The sequence below is a fragment of the Pelmatolapia mariae genome, linkage group LG15 (genome assembly GCF_036321145.2).
Source record: "Pelmatolapia mariae isolate MD_Pm_ZW linkage group LG15, Pm_UMD_F_2, whole genome shotgun sequence".
Taxonomy (NCBI): Eukaryota; Metazoa; Chordata; class Actinopteri; order Cichliformes; family Cichlidae; genus Pelmatolapia; species Pelmatolapia mariae.
The window spans coordinates 37,865,497-37,881,870 of NC_086240.1; the positions used below are offsets into that span (position 1 = coordinate 37,865,497).

Here is a 16,374-nt window from a genome sequence, read left to right on the forward strand (position 1 = left end):
TGATTAGATATATGGCTCAACAATCAGCTGCACATTTGTACCTAATAGTGTTTTCTCGAGTCTCGAGTCTGCCTAGGAAGACAGCTGCACAAATTGGAAGTTTTTTATTTGATGGTTTTTAGTGATGTATTCAATATGAAGAACAACACAGGTGAAAAATAAGTGTTTGATGAAAAAGGAACGAAATGCGATGACTTGTCATTGAGTGAGTGCTGCTGTCTGTTGTTTCCGGGGTTCCCAAAAAACAATAATAACTTGTGATTTTTAGTTAAGAGAAAATGGCTCTCTAAACTCTGACAGTTTAAAAAAAACTAAACAAAATATGTGGTCACCTCAGACACAAAGCTCCACCCACCTGCTGCTCAAACCTTCTGTTTGTGGGGGGCAGCCAATTAGAAAAATGTTTGCTTACAGGGAGAGGAGCTAACACGGCTTGTTTCAGGGGCTGCACTGAGGCCGAGTATAAATAATGATTATTCTGAACTGTGAATCGTGTAAAGCTACTTTAGCAGAGTCCAAGAATAAACACGTGAGGCTGAAAATGTCTAACAGATGTCTGTTCTACATTTCTATTTCAGCCATCTGAATGAGATTTCCTGAGGGAATATAATTAAATGACTCTGTACTTGATTGATGGTGCATCTTGTCTTTCTCTTTTCATTAACCTGAAAACATCGCCGACTGTCTCCAAGTCTCTGGGCTGTGGAAAGGAACGGATTTTCAACACATGAATCTGATGTCATGCTGTTCCTGTGTCAGCGGAGCATTCCTGAGGTTAGCAGCTGATCCGTGGATCAGTGCGATTGTTACGGATGTTTAGGGACACACAAAATTTCAGGTTTGTCAAACAATCAAGCAGTTAGACTGATTTAATTTAAAACAAACAAATAAACCCAACAAAAAAGTGTTGTTAGGGGACATAAACCAGAGGGGCAACACTTTATAATACGGCGCATGACTAAGGGCGTTACTAGCCAAGACTTCAATGTATTTTATTTGAAAGTACAATGTAGAAATATGTGAAAGTATTACATTAGAATACTATAAGTAATTCTAAGTACTGCGTGACATCCTGGTAATTTCCCCATCTTACATTGTAAGTACGCTGTACTTCTTGGGTGTGGGCCATATTATGGAGTGTCCTAATCTTGCCTAATTTCCAGGTATTTTACAGGAAAGGTGACAAATTATACTGCAAGTAATTGTAAGTTACTGTAAGTATGTATGGCGTAACAAATTTTAAGTAGTGCATAAATACCTGGTGATTTTGTGGAAGAACAATATTTCTCCATTCTACATTGTAAGTATGCTGTACGTTTTGGGGCGGGGCTATATTATGAAGTGACTTGACCATGATTTTTTACATCGTTATTTAATAGTCGATGATGTGCATGGTGGATTTTCTTTTATTCAGTTGTCCTTTCTTACTTACACTGTACTTAAATAGTTCCCCGAAAATACCCAGAAGTTAGACAGGGTCCAGCCACTCCATACCACAGCCCACACCTTAAAGGTACAGCATGCTAAAAAGATAAGATGAAGTATTGTTGGTTTTTCTGCTAAATTGCCAGGAAACTATGCAGTACTTAAATTTAATTTCCTGTAAGAACCTGACTTATTACCTCCTTATTCTAGTGTACAACCTTTAAATATTTGTATCTAAATAGAATTATCTCGCAGTTTCAAATAAAATAAACTGAAATTCAATATAAGAACAGGGGAATTACACCCTTAGTCGCAGCCGTATTATAAAGTTTTACCCAAATATGTTTAATACATCAACAGATTGCTGCTGCAAAACTGATTGTTGCAGGTTTTGAAAGCTTTGTGGACTGAAAATCACTGACTCATAACTGGACTGCTGCATGTTTTGTACTCACATTAAGCACAGCAGTCCTACTTTCCCATTCTCACACACACACACACACACACGTACTTATAAAAAGAACCAAATGAGGTTCATAAATTTATGCACTTAATTATAGACATTTTTAGAAGCAGCGACTACCTCCTCTCACATCACATGCCCTGCAGATTTATCAATTACTCATAGCGATTTTCACCGAGGCAGTAAAGTTAAGGCCTGCGGTACAAATGCTCAACACAGTGTAAATCAGAGCTGCATGAAGCCGTGTTTGTTTGAGTGTAGAGCAATTCTGACGAGGTCACTGATCACTCAAACTTTTCTGTGCTTGTAACTGATCCTGTGACAAACATAGTCTGACTTACAGTTTTGCCTTCCCTGCTAAACACTATCATACAAAATATGGCAGCAGCTAATTTTTTCCTGAAAGCACACTTCCTCACCCTCAGCTCGCAGACTGTAGCAGCAGCTGCTGAGTGCACACAATGTAAACCAGTTTTAATGTATGGGATTAGCAAGTCCCTAGACCCAAGCCCCGAGTGAAATACAGGCTCAAATAAACACATGCGCTCCAGCATTTGATATATATGTTATTTTTATTGTAAGGACTGAAAATTATACAATACGAGAATGTAAAACATTCCTCGGGTGGCAAGTGAGGAGCTAGAACAGGAAAGGAACGTGTCAAAGAAGCAGTCGAGCGGAGAGGTGGATGGATACATGGATGTGGAGGGGAGACGCTAGACCAACATGCTGGGATCTCTCTTCTTCTGATGCCTGAGGAGGAAGGAAAAAAAAGCCATTACCAATACGTCACAATAATGCCCCGCCCCCCGTCCTTTGATTAATAATACAAGGTTAGACAATCAAAGACAATTCAGGGCTTTATTAATTGAGCTGAAGTCATTTAATCCATAGAAGCAGTAAGAAATGACACCACTGCCCCGCGCTCTCCCCGTGGAGCTGCAGAGAGCTGATACTGCAATCATATCACACGCAGACTGAAAAGATTCTCGTGTTTACAACATGCGAATGTTCACATCACTGAACAGCTCCGGTGCTTGTCGTGAGGGATAAATACACAATAAGCAGCGTATCCTTTACATTTGGGTTCAGAACAACTGTATTCAGTGTGGAGAGTTGATGAGATTGATGATAAATAATATGTGGTGGGCTCAACACACTGTCAGCAACAATAGTATATGATATAAAACATCTGTGAGACAGATGTGTGTAGGACCGGACCCAATCGGATCGTGCCTATTCAAATGAGGAATTTCAGAATGATGACAAACACGTGGAAGCAAACGTTCCTGAGGGAGAAATCTACACTTGAGATGGCCTTTAGGTGTACGACATTCGATGACCTCCCTGTACCCTTAAAGACGAGTTTCGACACCTCAGCTTTTATCCAAGATGTGGTTTGACCACCATTAGAACAGTTTCTGGGTTTTCCTGCAAACCTCTGATTCAAACTCAGTCATTTTGTTCTTTAAGCAGGTCTGAAACATGACAGAAACCACTCAGTTTAGAAGAGAGCTTCAAGGTTTACTCATAGTAGGCTTTCAATTTATTTATATAACGCCAAATCACAACAACAGCTGCCCCAAGATGCTTTATGTTGTAAAATAAAAATCCTACAATCAGATGCCCCCCTATGAGCAAGCACTAGGCAACCAAGGGAAGGAAAAACTCCCTTTTAATAGGAGGAAACTGGACTTTAAGCAAGTCACCAAACAGGCACTTGTGTTTGCCTCGCCCTCACACGCTTGTGTCCATGGATGTAGCCCTTCGCTCCATACCAGAACTCCAACGTCAGGACCACATCACTGAGTCGACCAGCAACTTTGCCTTAACTTTGATAGGTGGGACATGTCATCGGCATTGGGAAGAAAGAAATGCTACACAGATTAGGCCAAGACCAATCTCCACATACTTCTGGAGAAGTATGCTAGTGACGGACCACACTGGTGAGCCAGTCGAACATCTATCACACAGTTCTGGGAGAAATGGTGACCAAAGCTCACTGCAGGCAGCAGGGGAAAAAAGCCCCAGTGCAGCACCAGCAACATCACAACACCTACTTTCAGTTAACGTAGACATTGACTTTGCACATATCAACAAGGACGGCCTGACAAGGATCTCTGCAGCGTTTAATCTTTCACAGCTCTCATACGGGACATGGCATAATACGCACAGAGGCCCTAATTTGGTCAGTGACACCTCATCGGTCTCATTGCACTAAATCGCGCAGACTCCTGCAGTTAATCCAACACTAACACAACAAGCAGCAAGTGATCATTAGGCGTCCAGGTTCACTGGGTAGTGCAGCGAGGGGGTTTGCCCTCTGAGGAAGGAGGCGGTGATGTTTACATTCCTCGGGCAGCGATGGGTGAAACTCTGTGATACTTTGACAGAAATGCAGACCTACTTTGTGTGTTATTATCACACAACGTTACTTCCTACGAAAACACTCAGACAGCTATGTGGGAGTGTGCCAAAGCCAGAAAGTTGTCTAGAGAGCAGTGACAAAATTAACTGTAGTTTTAACTGTATTCTTTTTTTTTTTACTCTGAGCAGCTGCATTTCAGTCCAGCGGTTTGATTTGCTAGCTGTTAAACTAATGCTGTTGTGATCTCTGCGTCTGCTTATGCCAAAAAGAAACACAACTTAAAAACCCATTGGAGGGTTTTGGACTGGTCTATGTCAGCTGTCAGCTCACTGCATGGACAGGCGTTGCCTCTTAAAATCATTTAAAGCCACCTTTGTCAGTCATTCTTTAACGCTCGAAAAGTTCCAAAGTTCAGAAATGATCAGCATACCGTCGCTTTGGGAGCATTTCTACTCGTCAATGTACTCAAAAGGCTCGGGCGGCTCAGGCTCCTGCTCTTCCTCTTCAATTTTTGGGCCGTGAGCTGAGACGGGCTCCACCAGCTCCTCCTCCTCCTCGCTGGTGTCCTTCATGATGATGATCCCGCCTGTATGGAGCTGGTGACATACGGAGGTAAATTAGCACAAGTCTGGAGTAACAGGTTTAAGGTTTGTATACACTTTATGGACAAAAATATTGGGTCACAGCTCTTAATAAAGATTAAAGAATGGATCAAGCTCAGTGAATTCAAACTCAAATAGGAGGCTACCATTGCAACGAGCAGAGCCACCGAATACATGCAGAGCTCCAAAACTCAGCTAGCATTTGGGGTAGAGCGGGTCATCTACTAATTGGAAGGTTGGTGGTTTGATTCCCGGCCGCTCAAAAACTGTGTGCTGGGAGCTTCATGGCATTGGCTTTCATGACCGAGCAGCTCCTGTATCAAGGTTATTTATATGTGACCCAGTACTTTTGTCCATGTGGTGTATTATATGTACTTAATACACTTTTAAAACATTTTTTGTCTTTAAACTCAGGAGCCCAGTACATGACAGAGTCCCACAGTTATGTATGCAAGTCCATATTACAATTAAAGATGTGCATCCAGTTTCAAACAGAGGGTCAGACACAGAAATGTATTTTAAATTCTCTTCAACATACTGTCCAAAAGAGAGTAGACACATTAAATAAAATATTTAAATTCAGTGTAACGGTACATCTATAACAGAAGTGTAGGTAAATTAGAAGTATTTCTAAATAAGCAATATTTTTGTGGATTTGCATAATTCAAATTAAAGGTTTACATATGCGCCCAAAAAAGTAAAAGATTACACACAAGCCAAACAGAGACCCAAAGACAGGAAGCCTTGTATTAATTTCCATATAATAGGCCTCTTAACACTGAGCAGATTTCAAGATAAGTCCTGTAAACCTCCCTTCACTTCCTAAACCTGCTTTTGGAACCTAAAACAAACCCTTAAAAGGAAAGCAGCATTACCAAAACCTTAGACAAGCAGGGACACATGTACAGTGTAGTACACTGAGCTTCGCTCGCTGGACATAAAAATCAAACAGTACTTCCTCTTTACAGGACTGGGGTGAGTGCACGCTGTCCTGCCATTTACTGTGGAAAACTGTCAGAACCGCAGAGCTCTGGTTTATGGGCCTGGACGGGGGAGATTCTGCACTTTTTAATCGGACGAGGCCAAAATCAACCCACGGCCTGGATCTTAATTTGAATGATTTATATTAGAGGAAAATAATCAGAGATACTGTTACACTGTTAAATTCTGCTCTCTGATGCTTAGCACTCATTTAGAAATATCACGTGTAAATGCTGTAACTCAGGGGACATCTGAGACGTCACAGAAGCACCGATGCTATAAACAATAAAAAATAAGCAGAATAAGTACATTCAACAATCTATTTGGGTGCTGTGTTGTGGTGGAGACCTCATGTTGTTATACTGGATTAAATTTTGGTGTAATCTGTATGTGAAAATAATGACTTTGCTGACTTTATCAGTAAAAGAAACTATGATAAAATATAAAAATGTTCATATTTTCTGAGAGGGGCCTAAAACCAAATGACTCAGATATTAACGGGAGTGGTGGACCGAAGGGGCTTTGACCTTAACTCGATTTGTTTTGTTTGTTTTCTGAAGCGCCATGTAAAATCTGAACAATCAAGTTCATAAATAACAGAAAATGTGGATCTCAGTCCACATCTGGTTGATTTTGAGTTTGTTACCGGTTTGAAGGGCTGGTAGCGGCAGGTCTCTGGCATCGTGAGGACTTTGAGCTGAGCTGGCATCACTCTGGCTGGGTTCTCCAGGAGCTGGAAATTTGGCTCCACCTCCTTTTTCTTCTCTTCATCCTTCTTCTCTTTCTCACCTTCTTGGACCTCCTGCGAAGGAAGAATGAGGATCAGGGCCACTAGAAGTACTTACAGTAGGTTCATTTACTGCTTTGTCTGAACAGATCTAGTCCCTGACTCGGAATAATTTGTTTCTACTGTGAATTGGACATTATTGAGGTGTCATGGGTAATAAATTCTACCCTCCCCCCTCCATCTTTCCATTTCTGTGAATCAGCCTGCTCTTCCTGCTCTGGCACCGCTGATGGCAAATGAATTGTCGGGCTGCTCAGCAAATGCTGGAAAACTACGAACGAGGCACAACGAGTACTGATGGATTATGAAAAAGCAAATGAACCGTCTGACCCCAGTTTTAGTGGGTACCTTTCCTTCAACTGCCATCTTCGAGTTAAGCCAAATAAAATCAAAAGCCTGAGATGTGAGTGCGTAGGATGTTTCCAGGCTCGTCTCTCAGCACCAGAGCTGAGATGTAGCGTGGCAGAGAGGATCAAACACACGGTTTACACTCAGAGAAAATCCCAATGAAAGTTATACTGGCTCTTTGCTGACAGGGGTGTCTGAACGCTGGCTGTGGATGAGTGAAAAGCTCAAGAGACTTTAAGAAAAGAAACAACTGGGTGTATGCTGCGGTACTCCATTCATTTTTCATACAGCTGTCATTTGATTTGACTAACAGGGAAGTTTTCATTTGTTTGATGACAACAAAAGCTACAGGAGAAAAAAAAAGCACAAATATTCTAAGTGCGAAAAACACACTAGTAGAAAAGATGGACTGCTGCGTGGTGACTGAAGCCAAAGGCGAAAAGCAAAGACAGACACCATATTATACGCTCACTGGCCACTTTAGTAGGTACACCTTACTAGGACCAGGCTGGACTCCTTGTTCCTTCACAGCTGCCTAATTCTTGGTGGCAAAGATTCAACAAGGTGCTTGGTTTTTCACAGATTTTTGTTCATGCTGACATCATAGCACCGCATAGATGCTGCACACTCTGATGAAAATATTGGAGAGCAACCTAGAGTTCAGTATCTTGGCTATGCTTTCATGTTGTTTACAATTAATTCTGACCCTACCATTTGAATGTGGCAGCAGAAATTGACACTCAGTCCAGGCCATATTTTTAAACTTTAAACTTGAACAGCCCCAGTAGCCTCAGTTTGCTGCTCCTAGCTGACAGGAGTGGGACCTGGTGCGGTCTTCTGCTGCTGCAGCCTATCTGCTTCAAGGGTCAACGTGTGGTGTGTTGAGAGATGCTCCTCTGCATGCCTCAGGTGTAATGAGTTTATTGCCTTCTTATTAGCTCCACTCTGGCCTTTCTCCTCCAACATAAACAAGGACATTTTCACCCATTTTCACTTTTTCCAGAATCATCTATAAAAACCTAAAGACGGTTGAGTAGAAAAATCCAAGTAGATTCTGTAAATAAGCTTCAGACCAGCCTGCTTGGCACAACAACCACGCCACATTCAAAGGCACTTAAAGCATTTTCTTCCTCATTCTGATGGTTGGTTTGAACTTCAGCATTTTAATCTTAACCATGTCTACAAGCCATCTGATTGGCTGATTAGCTTTTTAACAAGCAGCTAAACAGGTGGATAGCGGGTGCAGCACATCTCGCTACAGCTGAAGAGTTTCACGATTATAAAATATAATAAATGCTTTAACTTCAACTGCAGAAATGAAGGACCCGAGTACCAACAACCATCCTTCTGTTTTCATTTAAGAAAAGCAGCATCAGCGTGGTTAGGGTTCGATTTTGTTGGATTTTTCTGTTCCTGGAGGTAAAGCTGCTTTCTCCAATAATAATCAAAACAACTACAAAAAAATAGTAATATCTTTAAAAATTAATATTGAACAGGGAAAAAAAACACAATATGATTATTAGCAATGAATCAGGAAAGTTGGGTTGTTTTCCCCACTCACCACTTCCATCTTCTCCTCCTCCTTCTCTTTCTTTTCCTTCTCCTTCTTCTTGGCTTTGGCTGTGATGGAGAGAACAGCGGTGGATACCTGGCATGAGAGAGAGAGAGAGAGAGGGAGAGAGCGAGAGAGAGAGAGAGAGAGAGAGAGAGCGCACAGACATTTCCACAACGTCAGACATTACCACAGACATTAAGACCTTCTACAAACATGGCTTAAAATGTACAAAACTAGTGAACCACAAAATTAATGTCTTTCATTACATTCTCCAAGGGCAGGATTGGATTGTGAAATGAGCAACTGAGAAAAAAAAAAGGCCAGAGATTCTACAATAATAAACACGACAGGCAGGAAAATGATGAGTCTTTACAGGGAGGGTTCGAAATTATTTGCAAATCAATACGGAGCGGGATCAGCTTTCCTGAACTAATAATTTCAGAAAAAGGGAAAGCAAAACAAGCTGATGTGCTGCGGTGCCTCAGTGCTCACCTTCTCCTTCTCCTTCTCTTTGGGAACCTCCAGAGCTGGTGGGTAGGCGAAGGTGGAGGGCTTACAGTTGGAGCGGTACTGCACCTTGGGCATCTGAAAAAGAGAGAGGAGAATAAAAAAACTTTGTAAACATGTTTCATATGTTCACAGTGTAACTTAAAATGAGCTGACTGACGTTCTCACTACAGTACAGAGCACCTGTTTGAAGCACCCTCTAAGAGACAGCCACTTAGCGTCACCTATTACAGGCTGTATTTTATAATACTTCCTGAATGACGTTCAAGGACTTGGCACTTCCTATTCCTTCAGTTACTTCAAAACAGACACCTTTAAGCAAGGGAATCCTCTGTTACCTGAAAAAAAATGCTTGCAGAAAGGTTGAAGCTGGAGAAAGCCTGGCTTACATTAGCTCGGTCTGAACCCATTTGAATACTTGACCAGTTACACAAGAGGGGGTTGCTTGTGACAATGCTTTCCTCCTAATAGCTGCAGACTGAAACTTAAGTGAAAATGAAGAACTGCTCTGTCAGATTTACCTAGACAAACATTAAAGAGGATCTCCAGCAACAGCAGCACCAGGTCCCTTCTGTTCAGTGTAAGCCTTCACATTATAACAGCTCACTGAAACTAAATGATTTAAACTGTCTCGATGGTCCAACAGAGCACCCCTACAGCCTTTAAAAAACACAGGGCAAGTGACAAGGATGTTCTTTTCACCGATGGTAAGGCTCAACGTCTGTGAAGGCTTGTGCTGTGCAGCAGAACTCGTCCTGACAAACCTTTCCGGGGTGCGGCGACTCTGTTAAACCCCGCTGTCCCCGGCCCTGGTTATTCAGGGATTTACGCCGAGTATATTCTCTAGTGCTTTGTAACGTTGGGAATTCACAAAACCTCAAAAGGGTGTCAGTGTCCCAGGTGTCAGGTGCTGCTGATTCGGGTAGGACAGAAGAGCTTAAGCTCATCTAATACCAGTTTAACACCACAATATGTCACGCTGATCCTTTGGCACCAGAGTGCGAGTGGCAGGCGGCCAGAACAGGCAAAAAGTCAGGAGAGCCTTGTTAAGTGTCGGCTGCTGGTTACAGTTGTTCCCAAGACGAGAGGCTAAATATTTCCTGCACAACATGCAGCAATAAATACAAGCTCAGCAGCCATATTTTAGACCTCATGTTGCTGTTTCCTACATACAAAACAAGGCTCACCTATAAACACATAATAAACACATAGGTGGGACTAATCTACCAGACACAATAGCCCACTTTAAACATGTTGTGGTTGAGGTTTGTAAATAATAAAATGCTTCGGTACCTTGAGGTCTTTGTTGAGGCCGATTATAGCGGTTGGTGTGAAGGCCAAGGACAGGAAGTGGGAAAGAGGGAACCAGAACCAGAACTGAGTGAAGACCAGCAGGCCGACCACTGACGGCATGTGAGTGTGACCCGTCCTGGACTGCAGGAAGATGGACACGTTACGTCCACCTGGATGACAGAAAGCACAAAGGTTAGAGAGCATTTCAGTAAAATGAGACAAGAAAGGCTTAAAGACCATGATAGCAGGTTCTCAAATTTTCTGTCACCTCTGACCACCTAAAGAAGAACCCCTGATTATGTTAACACTGATTTAGCTGGTTTGGACTCCGATGTTTCTCTATGTTAGAGTTAATACGTTTTTAAGTTGCTGGTTCTTTTTTGATCTTCAGACGGACCCACGTGTTTACAATCATCTCTAATGTTTCTTATGGGCCAAAGATAACACGGTACGCAGCACTGGATATAATTTGCTACCATCATAGCCTAGTGCTAATTCCAAAATTATCGGTCGTACATTTCCAAAAAGACCCCGTTTGTCGGTGCCCACAACATAAAGGACACACTCATTTATTATTGAACCTACTTCTGCTTTATGTGCTAACCACTGATGAGAGGGAACTCTTGTCTAAATTACAGGCTCTTGCATAATATCTGAAGGTCTGAAAACAAGGAGAGCGCTGAAAAGCAGCAAACCTCAAGCAAGCCGCAATGATACAAATGAAATGCTGAGCTCCGCTGGCCGTCAACACCTAACATAAACAGACTGAAACCCAGGTCACAGGCTAAGTCGAGGGGAAAACGGAAAAGAAAAGGAAACTGTGCTTTGAACAATAACCAGAATGCTGATGGCGAAAACAGCTTTTTTCTTTCATGTGACACAGTTACAGTTGATAGTGAAACACATTATTTGAGACTTGGCAGAGTAATCAGATGATGAGGGAGTAAGAGGTTAACAGGGGTACAGACCAGGATGTTCACCACCCAAAGGAGGTTTGTCCTTCTGGCTTCATTCTGTGTGATCCGTTGATCTCAGGGCAGAATATAAAATACGAGGATGTGCATGGCAAGATAATTACATCCAGGAATGCATTGTCTAAAGCATCCTGCATGACAGGCCTCATTCATTATCATCAGATTTGAGCTGGACAGGGCATTAATAAGTGATCTACATCCAAAGAGGTGTGTCTGCCATCCTGAAAAGATCCCAAATGCCTTTTCCATCTGAGCAGTTTATACACAGCTCAGTTTGATGTTCACCAAATATCTTAAAAGATAGAATTTAAAGAAGCAAAGAGTTAAGAGCCTTCCCCTGAGTAATTACTACAATGATTATTATCTCATGCAGCAAGTAGCTTCTCATTTATTAAACAGCCATGTTGGAAGACATCTCCCAAGGACGTGGAAAAGATGCAATTTGTTCTAGCAGGGTCACGTAAAATGCAAAGACTAAACAGCATCATTGTGTGGCGAAAAACAAGGTCACCTGACTGTCCGAATATGGTGAATGACCAGATTTTCCTCACGCCAGGTTTCATCACACTCAAAATGTGAAAGAGCATGAGAAATAATTTTCAAACATGGACCGGTCACCACAGAGCCCACAACTTAACCCCACTGAGAATCTTTTGCATTGTTCTGGAGGACATTTCAGAGGTCCTACTCTCTCATCAATAACACAAGAACTTGGCAACAAAAAATAAAGCAACACTGAAAGGACATATTATATCATTTTTTTTAATTTTTTCTTTGCCCAGGCAGTGTATCTCAGCTTGAAGGTTCGAAAATATCAAGAAGATGTTACTGCTGAATTCAACAAAAAGACATCTATTTATATCGTATTTTATTTTTATCTATGAAGATGGCTAGAAGGGTGATTAACAGGGGTCAAGGGTGTAACTTGAAAGAGCAAAAGAATAACAGCCCACCCAAGCAATTCTTTGATAAACAGAAGGGAGGGATGGCAGAAGACAGAAAGAGGAGGAAGAGGAAGAGCAACCAGGATGAATTCATCATTTCTATAGAGATAAAAAGAAAACCACCTCTTTTTTTTTAATGACAAGGTTACCAGGGAGTAGCCCTTCCAACTAATAGTGATATCAGCCTAAACAATAGCACTTAAATCATCTGCTGCCCTCTTCTCCTGCAGCGACTCTAACCTGAGGTCACTCGGATGATTTAATTACGAGGCCTTATCTTCAAATCTGAGCCGCTGTACGAGACATTCCAGTCCCACGGGCTCAACGTTGGCCAGAATGAGTAACGAGGCTAGCTCAACGCACCACGAGCGTGTGCTTGAGAGTCTCTTAAATACTTAGAAGAGCTTGAGTGCACTTCAGTAACAGGTTCTCCCCCACCCGCTGTTTTTGCCAACTCTCAGCTTGGTGGGCCAATTTTCATTCCAAGGAGTTGGTGAGGGAGGTGCGCAGATCCACTGCGATCCCTCAAAAAGGTGTAACGTGACTACATCAACAGCCAGCCTGCGTGTTTGGGTGTAAAGAAACAGCTCAATCGAATAAAAACAACAAGACGTGGCATGATTTGGTTTTTCTTCTTGTTTTTTCTTTTTTTACATAAGAATGCAAAAGCTAATTACACTTGATTAACAGACTGCATCAAATACTGGGAGAAAGCCTGAAAATGCAGGCGGGAGGAAAAGACGTGGACGCAAAGTGAGAGAAGAAAAGCAGGAGACTGACGGTTTTCTGGGTAATGAGCACCAGTTATCATGAAACTGAGCTCTAATCGCTTCCGCCAGTCAAATTAAATACAATTACCCCTGCACCTCAAACACTCCCAAGGCCCTGGAAGGACGAGAATACTTAAACATTCGCACCGCATGAGCCTGAGCATGTCTGACATTCAAACGGGAGTAGTGTATATTTTGCCTGAATGTGTTTGAACTCCACTGAAAACAGGGCTAAGCAGCTTGTGCAGGAAAGACAGCTGAGAGTGGGAAGAATCAGGGGTTTTGGTCTCACGCAGGGACATCCTGGCCTGAATTTATTGCGCCTGATTTGAAGCATGATGGAAATCCTGTCGGTCATCAACATGGATAATCTACCCAGAACAAAATGACCGTTAATCAGAGAGCAAAAGGGGCCGAGTTAACAGCCAGTCAATGCTTTGCTTAATGAAGAAAAGAAAAGAAAAAACTGTCATGTGAAGGTGCTCGGGTTCACTTCACTTTGTGAAGAATGCAGCACCTGAGAGTGTATTTCAGTGTGTTTCCCTGCTATTAAAACACACATGCTTGTATTTACATGAAACCCTTACACTGGGGTTTTCTTTTTGCATACATATGAGTAGGGATGGGTACCGGTGTCATCATGGCACCGGTTCTGACATAAACGGTAGTAACCAGACCGAAAAGCAGCGCACATTTCGGTGCTTTTTTTTCCTGAGCCAATTCTAGCCAATCATTTTACGTTTCCGAGGATAGTAGGCAGGGCCAGGTACTTACGTTCTTTTAGAGCAGAGCTGCAGATTAAAAATGCCCAAGACGAAGCGGTCAAAAGTCTGGCTGTACTTCACAGCAAAAGATGCAAACTCTGCAGCCTGCAACAAGTGCTTTAAGCTGATACTGTGATACTGTCAAAGGAGGTAACTCCTCGAATCTGATGAAACACCTGGCGACGCATAGCGTTTTTTTTAAGCCGAGAAATGCGTCGTGTTTGATAGCTTGCTGCGAGACCTCACGCCGTGTACATCTACTGCGGGTGTGGTGCCTGTTATCGGACCCGGAGTTAGCAACATCCCCCAAAAACCCGAAGAGGAGAGTCCTGGCCCCTAGCCCTGCCAGTGTAGCAGAAATGATGAGGATGATGATGGCAGCAGCAGCCGTTCTTCTCTGCGTGAGTAGCTTAATGTTGTTCGTGTGTAATTCACGTTGAGTAGGCTAACCACGTTATTAAATTAATGCATGTAAGGTGAACTAGCAAACACCGTCGTAGTTACATGCAGCTGTCTTCTTGTTTGATGGCAGATACTCCCTTCACCCTGGCCAAAAAGGCTAAAATGACCAAAGAAAAAGTGGAAAACAGTTAAACATGAGAGATTTTTGGACAAAGTTTGTGTTTTTTCCATTGTTTAAGCACTGCTTCCAGCCAAGAGTGATACCATATATGCCCTATAGCTGCAGAAAAGGCTAACATTGTTATCTTTTTACAAAAAAACAGCTGAACATGAGAGGTTTTTGGACCAATTTTGTGTTCTCCATTCTTTAAGCACCGGTTTGAGCACCGTTTAAGCACCGGCACCGTTTCAAAAGTACCGGTTTGGCACCGGTATCGGATAAAACCTAAACGATACCCATCCCTACATATGAGTGTATGTATAGCTCTCCATGTGATGATATGCAGCTCTGTAGGACCACACACACACACACACACACACACACACACGCTGCTTGCTCGTGTCCACAAACAGCCGCACAGACACACAAACACAGAGACTATCAGACAAACAATAATTACCGCAGGGAGACCGACGGGCCATATGGCTGCGAGCAGAGCGGAGCTGAGGTACGGGCTGCCAGGCGCTAATGCACCTTTAGCATGATCTGTTCCAGAAACGCAATGCACGGGTGGTCAGCCAAAGGAGGGGGTTACTGTTTGCTCGAGTGCAAAGGAACTCAAATTAAGGCGCACACAAAACCACAAACCCACCTAACATTTAGAGCCGTTCACTTGTTTTACCGTGTAATTAAGAATTACACATCTTTTTGTACTCCACTAAGTGGTGAAGGCATGTAAGGCAGGCGGGACCGCATACCCATTCATTCTCTCACTCAGTGACTGACATGGATAAACCCACAGCAACTCTGTTTGGAGACCGACCTGCATCGAGGATTCCCTGGGCCAGGATGGCGCCGAACTTGGCCATGACGTCATCGTGCTTGTCGTTGATCACCTTTGCGTAAAGTTGCCTGAACTGGTTCACCTAGAGTTAAGATGAAATTAGGAAAATTAATTTAAAAATACACTGCAATAAAGCAGGAGGTGCTCAACATATAAAGGAAAGAGCAAAGATTTTAAACGCAGTCGTCGCAGGCTTTAACGCATTCATCAGATTCACTCAGTATCTGCAGAATATTTACAGCACATCAGCTTTGTGACACCTGTGGTGATGATGATGTACCTGTCAGAGTTCCAACATCAACAACATAGCTCATTAGCAAAAACAAAACTTTAAGTAAATGCTCTGCTGGGTTGCTTTCAACATATTTGGCCTAATTTTACCACCTGCAAACTATTGGCCTGTCTACAACTCTACAGCAGAGCTGGAAATTACAATGGTAGGAGGTTGTGTTGGGGGGGTGGGGTCATAGATATTCAGCTGCTAAAAAAAAATAAACAACTACCTCTTGCAAAATCCCGCATACTGCCTCGAGGCTTATAGACCTTTGCTGTGCAGATGAAGACTCTTTGAAAATGCATCTGGTATTTCTTAACCGTCTATGACAAAGTATGCGGTGATTCAAGGGTGAGTGCGTGCAGTTATGCTGGGACTAGTCACTCTTCAGTCTTCCATGGCACAGACCTTTTTCCTTCTGCGTTCACAACTCTAATACTTTCTGCTTTCAGTCAAGTCTTTCCACCTTTCTTCCTTCTCACGGTTTATTCAGTAAAACCTCTGTCTCATTGGTATCGTATTATGGATCAGCCAAGACCGACGTGCAATAACAGAGCAGTTTTGTTTTTCTACTCATGTACATTTTACATCCAAAAAGAAGTTCCTCTGTTTTATAGGTATACTGAAGAGTGCAGACAGTCTCACTGAATGCTGGTGCTGCCTATTACGCCTGCTCACTTACCTTGGGACAGGTGACTTCAGTCTGTTGGATCATGATGAGGGCAGAGGCGATGAGGGCGCCTTGTCTCACATAATTTACAGGGTCGTTGGTCATGGGCTCCAAGAGATTGATGGCCTCCTGTGACGAGAAACACAGAAGAGTAGGAAACATTGGTTTAAATATACAACATTTTCACTTTTTTCAAACTGCAGGCCTGGAAATTATTCCTTCATATTTAACTCAAATTCACGA

The 16,374-nt window shown here is 42.5% G+C and overlaps 1 protein-coding gene across 1 annotated transcript in view; it reads right to left on the bottom strand.

The window, feature by feature from the left end:
* Positions 1–2,441: 2,441 nt before the first annotated feature.
* The window catches only part of psmd1 (proteasome 26S subunit, non-ATPase 1), a 37,912-nt gene continuing 23,979 nt past the window's right edge, over positions 2,442–16,374 (bottom strand). The window contains exons 18-25 of the mRNA XM_063495451.1: positions 16,144–16,260; positions 15,167–15,269; positions 10,330–10,499; positions 9,022–9,114; positions 8,536–8,622; positions 6,486–6,641; positions 4,687–4,852; positions 2,442–2,641 (exon numbers count right to left, since the gene is read on the bottom strand). Coding sequence (XP_063351521.1) covers positions 4,706–4,852; positions 6,486–6,641; positions 8,536–8,622; positions 9,022–9,114; positions 10,330–10,499; positions 15,167–15,269; positions 16,144–16,260 — 873 coding nt within the window. The 3' untranslated portion in view covers positions 2,442–2,641; positions 4,687–4,705. The remainder of the gene's footprint in view (positions 2,642–4,686; positions 4,853–6,485; positions 6,642–8,535; positions 8,623–9,021; positions 9,115–10,329; positions 10,500–15,166; positions 15,270–16,143; positions 16,261–16,374) is intronic.